The sequence below is a fragment of the Bos indicus x Bos taurus genome, chromosome 11 (genome assembly GCF_003369695.1).
Source record: "Bos indicus x Bos taurus breed Angus x Brahman F1 hybrid chromosome 11, Bos_hybrid_MaternalHap_v2.0, whole genome shotgun sequence".
NCBI classification, from domain to species: domain Eukaryota; kingdom Metazoa; phylum Chordata; class Mammalia; order Artiodactyla; family Bovidae; genus Bos; species Bos indicus x Bos taurus.
The window spans coordinates 29,605,171-29,614,758 of record NC_040086.1 but is presented as its reverse complement, the minus strand read 5'-3'; the positions used below and the strand labels follow the sequence as shown (position 1 = coordinate 29,614,758).

General features: G+C 37.5%; 1 protein-coding gene across 1 annotated transcript in view; it reads right to left on the bottom strand.

Moving 5' to 3' along the window:
* Positions 1-6,595: 6,595 nt before the first annotated feature.
* Positions 6,596-9,588, bottom strand: part of MSH2 (mutS homolog 2) — an 80,158-nt gene continuing 77,165 nt past the window's right edge. Inside the window, exons 15-16 of the mRNA XM_027555197.1 lie at positions 8,805-8,980; positions 6,596-7,043 (exon numbers count right to left, since the gene is read on the bottom strand). Of these exons, the coding sequence (XP_027410998.1) occupies positions 6,873-7,043; positions 8,805-8,980 (347 nt within the window). The 3' untranslated portion in view covers positions 6,596-6,872. The remainder of the gene's footprint in view (positions 7,044-8,804; positions 8,981-9,588) is intronic.

Here is a 9,588-nt window from a genome sequence, read left to right as displayed (position 1 = left end):
TATCGACTATACAACATCAATCATTCACCTATTTTGTAATATTAAGGATTCAATGTGAAACTCATTTTCATGGGGGATTTAGCCGAGTCAGATCATGTTTAGCAATAAAACATCACATTAGAATTGATAATAAAGTCCTGATCATTATGTGAAGAAAAAATTGATAAACCACATCTTGCTAGATGGGCAGTGCACCATAAAATTTCAGATCAGTGGCTGACCTGAAAGTAGTTCATTGTCTTAGATTTAACTAAACTTTGTTTGGTTTTAAACTATCTCCATTCAAGATTATTCATAAAATTAAACGGACTGCTAATTTTAACAGGTAAGTGCCAACAAAATTCTAGGAAATAAATGCAATAGTAATAGTGTGATAACACAGATGTTAATCCCTATAGTCGGTTTCATTTACTGGTTGACTTTAAACACTGAAAAATTCACTGCCATTGTTCTTTTGTTAGAATAAAACATTGTCCAGACAGAATTATCCTTCTTTCTAAATTTAACTTTTAGGGAGTTTATCATTTCTCTTTACCTCTTTGAAGCAAAGCAAGGCAGCAGCAGCCTGGCCCTCTATTTCCCGTCTAGAAATAGGATTGTGATGGTCCAGTGAGAGCCTCCTAACACCTTGTAGCGTTCATGCCACTGCTGAGTTGCCCACAAAGCTGGATCAAAGATGTGCGTGGGCACTTCTATTTGGGCAAACCACACGCTGAAGCAAAAATATGCTAACACACTTTGAATCTGGATCATGTTCTGAATGTTGTCTGTCACGTGACACACTGCTGCTTCCAGGACAGCGGGGAAACTGCTGTGTCAAAGGCAAGACAAGGGCTCCCCACTTTCCTCCTCAAAGAACAGGAGGCATTGTTACCTACAATGAGGTGCTCTGCTAGGGACTATTTCCTGTGGATACCCTGGCTCTCTACCACAATGCTCACAGATACCTGAACGCTGGCCAAATAAGTAAATTCCAGAGCAGAATATAAGAGAAACCAGCAGCTCTATCAAGGGAAAGGGGAGTGGGGAATGAACACGTCAGGCAGAAAACTACCGTTTTAGGGACATCCCTGGTGGTCCAGTGGCTAAGACTCTGCACACAATGCGGAAGACCCTGGTTAGGGAACTAGATCTTGCATGTTGCAATTAAAGATCCCACGTGCTGCAACTAAGACCAGGTGCAGCTGAAGAAATATGTGCAGTATTCTGGGTGCTTTCACCCACCTTCCCTGGCCACACCCTATTCCCTTATCCCAAACACAATGACCCTAGGAAAGTGATAATAGAAATTTTCTTTGTATATGAAAATTCTCTTTACTCATTTGTTCTTCCCCATAAGCTGATTAACATTAATTTATTTCAGACCAGGCACTGGTTTTCCTTCTGACTATTCTGCACACCATCTTAATCAACAGAATATACCAAGCTTAAAGAGCCACTCAGTACTGAATCAGCAGCTCATACCATATGTTGTGGGTAAAAACATACTTCCCAAAAAAGCTAAATGCAGAAAGACCAAGGATAGAATATATATTTAATACTCATGAAGTCTAACAGGATGTGCTTAGTATGTGGAACACTGAGATTTTACAGGGAAAAAGTTAGTCTTTAAATATATCCTAAAACATCTTTCTTCTGTTCTGTTACAGTTTTTGCCCTCAAAAGAGTATTTTAAGGGAAAAAATCTAATTACAAAAACAATTGCATCTTGGATGGATTCTTAGTGCTAACTTTTTTAAAATGTAAAAAAGCCATGTATTTTCTCAGAAATGTGGTGATGTGGCCAACAGATTTCATGGTAACAGTATGGCTGAGTCCTAAATCTTGGGTAATATTTATAGATTCAGCTTTATTCTGGCATTATCCAAGTTCACATTCGAGTGGAGAAAGAAAACCAAACCACACTGCAATTAGAATTTTCAAATGCCAACTGTCTTTTCTCAGGTCAGAAATTAGTTTATCTTTTGCTTTACATCTACCATTCCAAAAGGAAGGAGACTGGCTGCTTCATTAGCATATTCATGTAATAAGCACAGCTTAAGTCTGAAACATCTTAAACTACAGGTCTATTATGAGCTGCTTCATTTTTCAAAAACATCTTAGAACTAAAACATTAAGTCTCTTTTAGAAAAATGAAAGCACCCTGATTTATCAGAGCTTGAGAGACCACATGTTTTCTTAGAATCAACACCTCACCCCTCACCCCATTTCCTGTAGCCCTCACAACTAAAACCATAGGCTGATTTCCATTTTATACACGCTCTTCTGTGCAGCAACCTAAGAACACCTGATCACAGCTAACCAAGGGATGAAATGTTTCACTGGAATTTAAAAACTGCCTTTTGAATTGTATCAAAAAGTCCTCCACTTGTAAGTAGCCACAACATTTTGTAGACCAATAAAAATGTACACATCTAAAGCTTTTCTCTGTAAGTCTGCCTTCTCTCCAAGCATTTGATAGCCATAAAAGAAAAACTGATGTCACTCACTCCAAATTATCAATGATGATGAGTAACAGCATGGTAAATTAAGATGAACATTTTAAAGGGCTTATTGGTATTAAATTTTCATGTGTTCTCATATCAAACATAAAGTGCTTAACACATAATTGCATAGCTTGGCAATAATCATAAAGCAAGCGCCTGCATAACCACCACTCAAAAAACAGGTCAAAAAACAGAACAAAAAACAGAACACGATAGCACCTCAGAAGTCCTCTAGAAGCCCCTTCCCATCAGCATCCCCAACCACTCTCCAGACTTACACAGTCACATCCTTGCTCTTCTTCGGTCTCACCCCCTTAAGTGCACCATTAAACGGTATTCTATCTATTAATAGTTTTCAACTTCGTATGATTGGGAGAAAAACTGTATTACTTGTTATCTGTCATTTCTTTTGCTTACTGTTTTAAAGATTCCGTTTATTTTATTTTGTGTAGCTGTAGTTTGTTTTCACAGCTGGCTTATTTCCAGTTTGGGTCTATCACAATATACCTATCACTGCACAATATGTACAAGCATCTCTTGTACAGAGTATGCACCGAGGAACAGAACTGCTGGGTCACATGCAAATTTTCTACTTAACTAGATAATTATTCTCACTAGCAGTGTTGTGCCACATCCTTATCAATAATTGGTACTGTCACATTTTAAAGGATTATCAGTCTGGTGAGGAGAATGGAGTTGGGAGGGTGTAACCTGGAATAGTTTTCATCTTCATTTTTCTGACTAGTGATTGAAGATTTTTTCATGTATATGGATCATTTAGATTTCCTCTTGGGTAAAGTGCCAGAACTTCTTTTAAAATGAGTGTTACTGGAGAAAAGGGTTGGTGGGAATGTAAACTGGTGCACCCATTATGGAAAACAGTATGGATGTTCCTTAAAAAACTAAAAATAGATTTGCCATATGATCCAGCAATCCCACTCCTGGGCACGTATCCAGAGAAAACTATAATTTGAAAACTTAGATGCACCCAAATGTTCACTGAAGCACTATTTACAATAACCAAGACATGGAAGCAACGTGCATCCACCAACAGACGAATGAATAAAGAAAATGTGGTACATATATATACAATGGAATATTACTCAGCCATAAAAAACGAAATAATGCCCTTTGCAGCAACATGGATGGACCTAGAGATTATCATACTAAGTGAAGTCAAAGGTAAATACCATGATATCATTTGTATGTAAAATCTAAAATATAATAAACTTTGTATAAAACAGAAACAGACTCACAGACACAGAAAACAAACATGGTTATCAAAGGAGAAAGGGGACGAGGGAGTGAAAATTACAAGCTGCTATATGTAAAATTGACAAATAAGATCCTACTGTATGTAACAGGGAAGTAAATGAAATACCCTGTAATAAGTCATAATGGAAAAGACTATGAAGCAGAACCCACATATATGTATAATGAATCACTATGCTGTACTCTAGGAACAAACACAACACTGTAAATCAACTATACTTCAATGCAAAATTTTAAACTTAAAAAAGGTTTTATTGAGATATAATTGACATCATACAATGCACCCATTTAAAGCATATGATTCAATGGTTTTTAGACATATTCACAGATATATGCAACATCACCACTTAGAACATTTTCATCTCAAAAAGAAACCTCTTATCTTTAAGCTGTCACCTCCCTAGCCATCCATTCCCAGCCCCCCAGTTCTATGCTGCTGCTGCTGCTGCTGCTAAGTCGCATCAGTCGTCTCTGACTCTTTGCGACCCCGCAGACGGAAGCCCACCAGGCTCCTCTGTCCCTGGGATTCTCCAGGCAAGAATACTGGAGTGGGTTGCCATTTCCTTCTGCAATGCATGCATGCATGCTAAGTCACTTCAGTTGTGTCCGACTTTGTGAGAACCCATAGATGGCAGCCCACCAGGCTCCTCTGTCCCTGGGATTCTCTAGGCAAGAATACTGGAGTGGGTTGCCATTTCCTTCTCCACCAGTTCTATGCTGCTGCTGCTGCGTCACTTCAGTCATGTCCGACTCTGTGCAACCCCATAGATAGCCTCCCACCAGGCTCCCCGGTCCCTGGGATTCTCCAGGCAAGAACACTGGAGTGGGTTGCCATTGCCTTCTCCAATGCATGAAAGTGAAAAGTGAAAGTGAAGTTGCTCAGTCGTGTCCGACTCTTAGCGACCTCATGGACTGCAGCCTACCAGGCTCCCCGTCCCTGGGATTTTCCAGGCAAGAGTGCTGGAGTGGGGTGCCATTGCCTTCTCCGAGTTCTATGCTAATCTATATTAATACTTTTGTTTCTATAGCTTTCCCTATTCCAGACTTTCACATGAACTGAATCACTTATTATGTAGGCTCTTGAGACTGGCTTCTTCACTAATGTTTCCAAGGCTCATCTTAGCTTTAGCATGTATCAGTCCTTCATTCCTTTTATAGTCAATTCATAGTCTATTGTATGGATATCCTACATTTTGTATAGCCATTCATTAATCCATTGATGGACACTTGCGTACTTTCTACTTTTTAGCTATTATAAATAACTCTGCTATTAGCATTTGTGTACAAGTTTTTGTGCAGACATGTTTTTCTTAGATATATACCTAGAAATGGAAATCCTGGGTCATCTGGTAACTTTTAACTGTTAGAGGAAAAACTGTTTTCCAAAAGTGACTACACCATTTTACCCTTTCACAGCAGTGCAGAAGAGTTCCAATCTCCCCACATCCTCATCAACACTGTTTATCTGGCCTGATTTTAGCTATCCTAGTGGTAGCACGACTGAGCGACTTCCCTTTCACTTTTCACTTTCATGCATTGGAGAAAGAATTGGCAACCCACTCCAGTGTTCTTGCCTGGAGAATCCCAGGGACAGGGGAGCCTGGTGGGCTGCCGTCTATGGGGTCACACAGAGTCGGACACGACTGAAGTGACTTAGCAGCAGCAGTGGTAGCTCACTGTGGTTTTAGTGTGTACTTCCCTGATAACATTTTGCATCTTTTCATGTGCTTATTGGCCATTGCATATCTTCCTTGGAAAATTATCTATTCAGATCTTTGCCTTTTAGCTGGGCTGTCTTTTTGTTAATGGGAGGTATTGAGTCATATCTGTTTAGTGATTTTTATAGTTCTTTATATACTCTGGATACAGATTCTTTGATATTTTATGTGGTACCAATATGTTCTCCATTATGGATCTACAGCTGACCCTTGAACAACACTGATTTGAACTGTGTGGGTCTGTTTATACTTGGATTTTTTTCAATACGTACTGCAATACCATATGATACACAGTTGGCTGAATCTATGGAGGCACAACTGTGGATATGGAGGGACTGTAAAGTCTTATGTGGATTTTCAACTGCATGGGGCGGGCGGTCACTGTCCCTAACCCTCACGTTGTTCAATACTCACCTTAGTCTTTTCACTTTGTGGTACCTTTTAATGAAAATAATTTCCCAATTTCAATATAGCTAAGTGTGTCAAACTTAAGACGGTATTTGACTTAAGAAATCCTTTCCAAAGCCATTTTCATATTTCCCAAATAGTCATAAAATATTTCCCTGTATCATTTTCAATAGAACTACAACATAAAAAACTTGGTAGTGCTGCTATATACATTTAGGTAGAAAAAATTCACTGGAGTTGATTTTTATATATGATATGGAATACAGATCCAATTTCGTTTTGTTCCTGTATGAATTACCCTATCATCCTATCACCTTTTATTAAAAAGGCTGTCCTTCCTGCATTCAGCAGGACCAGCCATTAGACTCTTATTAACCTCTCCATCAAATCAGGGTTCAATCTGAAAGAGTTTTTAAATCCAGGTTTCTAAGTCTCATCACAGACTGGGGGTGGGAAAATGCCAGATGGGATGGAGGATCACACCAGGACTCTGGATTTCTAAGTTCCTTAGCTAATGTGCAAGCAGCCAACGTGGCTCCTACCAACAGATGGACACTGCGGAACCCCTGGAAATGAGTCCCATGAGTTCCTTCCAGCTTTAGGATCCCTTACTTTCTTACAAGTCTCTAGGCTACTTGTTTCTTACCATTCAAGAATATGGAAAAATGTGTAAAAGTCTTATTACAAAGAAATACAACACATATCAAATTCTAAAAACTAATACATGATTTTATTTATAATATTCAACATATCGCCTACTATTGCCCGTGTCCATTTAGGTATTCCTCAGTTACAGCTTTCATTTTTCAAAATAAAGATTTTTGAAAATATACTCAGGGAGCGCAAAGTATACTAAATATTTTACTAATTTGATACCCCATGGGCATCAATTACCAACAGTATGGAAAAGGGGTTAATATAAAACAATACAAAAGCGTTACAAACAACAGCTTATCAATATTATCTTCATTCCATTAGCAGAATTTACTCACGCAGTTACCTTTATTCGGGAAATGATTTCATTTACAAAACTATTATTCTTTGCGATCACCTCAGCTTTTAGCTGTTTTAACTTTCTTGTGATGCTTTCTTCTGACATTTCAGTAAAGGGCACTTGCTTTACCTTGGATAGAAACTCTTGAATAATTTTTTCACCTTGCTGAAAAAAAACATGTGAACATTTTATTAGTCTTTTAAAAATGACTTTTCTAAAAGTCACATTAAATAGTAATGACTTGTTTCATTACAATTTCAATCTAAACATACCACCCAATATTTAAACATTCTTTAAAGTGCACACCATTTAGAATTTATAGCAAAGCCCTCAGTTGACTGTATTTCTTCATAGCAAGTTATTAAAAGGGTATTTTCAGCTGCTAATGACAAAGGGGCTGAATATTTTAGTAGTTTCCAAACCCCTCAGGTTTTATAATTGATACATAACTTAGCCTACTGGGGAAAAAAAGAACTCAAGGTTTACAAATACGGTGAGGCATAAACATTCACTGAAAATTTAGTAATCATACACACACACACACACGGGATGTTTCTTCTTTATTTTACTGCCTAGTTATTGCCGTTCTAAAGAACATGGTTGTTACTTGCTGTGTGAACCATGGGGAAATTCCTTAACACATATTCCTCATCCATAAAATAGGGACAATAATATTATGAGCAACACAGGGCTGCTGTGAGAATTAGAGTTAGGATGTGCACAGTGCTAAGAACAGTGCCTGGCAAAAGGTATAATGTTTATCACTACGTTTGAAACGGAACTAAAGTCCGCTACCAGTGAGCCAGTTGGCCATATATACCTTAAGGTGAAAGGTAGATAACCCAAATGAGAAGATAAAGAACTACATCTCTGTTAAATAACAAGTGCCTTTCCCCCCAATAGAGTAAAATCTAGACTGAGTAACATTGATAATTCTATGTTATATGTCTCCCTTAAGAATTTTTAAAAAGTTCATTTTAAGTAACGTTATCAAAAGTACATGATTTCTGTTCTAATTGGAACCAATTACATAAAGGAGTCTACCTAATCCTGGATCGTGGATAGCTGTGGTGCTGATACTAAGACCATTTCACATCCAGAATGGCAATCTTCCCTAGGTAGAACTATTAACAAGTTATAATACATTTCTCCTGCTTGTACAGACACAACAGATAAAATCTTCAAAAACCATACCCATCATCTGTTATTGTAACATCTATCCAAATAAGAACAAAAATTTCACTGAGTAAAAGCTAACAATGTGCCAAGAAGTTGTCACAATGCATTATCACAGTAAATGCTGCCAGAAGTAAATTAAGATTCTTTTGTTATTATGGAAAACTATGAATAATAGTCCTTTAATTTTTTAAAATACACTGGGCAAATAAATGCTTATACCTTTCTGCGTGAACACCTCAATTTCACCCACCACTCAGAAGGTCCAACTTAAGATCCACTTCTCCCACAAGAACTGAAAAGCCTGCCCAAGACAGCTTTCCTGAGTAAACACCTGTCACATTCTCTATGACATGGTCACTATTACTACGTCCCCAACTAGTTTCTAAACAACTGGAGGGCAGGAGCTGTTTATTTATCATCTTAACTAGTAAGCATTTGAGTAAATATGTAATTTAACTGGACTTGATCTATTTGTTTATAGGTAGTCAAAGATGTGTGTGGACTTTTATAACTCCTCTGAATTACGTATTTTAAACCTACACTAATATTCCTATCCTCCTACTTTTGAAATCTGGTACTTGAAATGATATCTTTTGATTGTGCAGATGTGTGTAGTGGTGAAACCAAAATGATAGAGATGGATTCGTTGCCATGCAAAGAAATGTTACTAGAAACCAATAATGAATGATCAATAATTAAACAGAATCATACAGGGGAAAAAATAACTACAAGAACACTCTGACAAACCTCTCTTTCCAGATAGCATCTCTTTGCTGCTGGTTCCATTTCATCACATTCCTGTGGTTTCCCAATATTCTGAAACTCCTCCAACTCCAGGGCTTTCTGTTTAGCACACTCTATTACATGCCTTGGAAAATTAGCAAGCTCAGCAACATGAATCCCAAAACTTTGATCACAGACACCTACAAGAAATTTGGGGAGTAGGAAGAGAGGGCAATGTATGTAAATGGAATTTATTTTTCTCACTGTGTCATCAGGAAACTTAATCTTGCATTTTTCAAATGCATTAGCCAAATGTTTCAGAGTAACTTAAAGAAATTTTAATTAAGCCTCCAATGAAAAGTGATTATGACTTGGCAGTACAGCACTATATTTTATCCTTGACAAATGTAGTAGGAAAAATTATAAAAACAGAGAAAAAAGGCTTGATAGATAATCCTCAAAGGTCTAGACAAATAACTGAATCTGAAGATTAATCAACACAATATCTCTGAGGTTTTCTTATTTCAAAAGGGAGGAACTAAAGTACTATGGAAAAAAAGACAGATAAATATAAAGTGTCTCTAATTAGGAGCAACATTTAATTCAAAATATACTTCATATGACAATGAAACTTTGGACCCAAATGTAGACCAGTAAGTTTACCGACTAGGCATGTTATCTTCACCCCTGTGGGTAGAAAATAAACTGACTTAAGATATTCCTTCCAAATGTTTAGTATCAACGATGCTCACAGTGTTATCATGGAGCTCCCATTTTTGCCTCAACTGTAAATTTTCTTTTGGCCTAG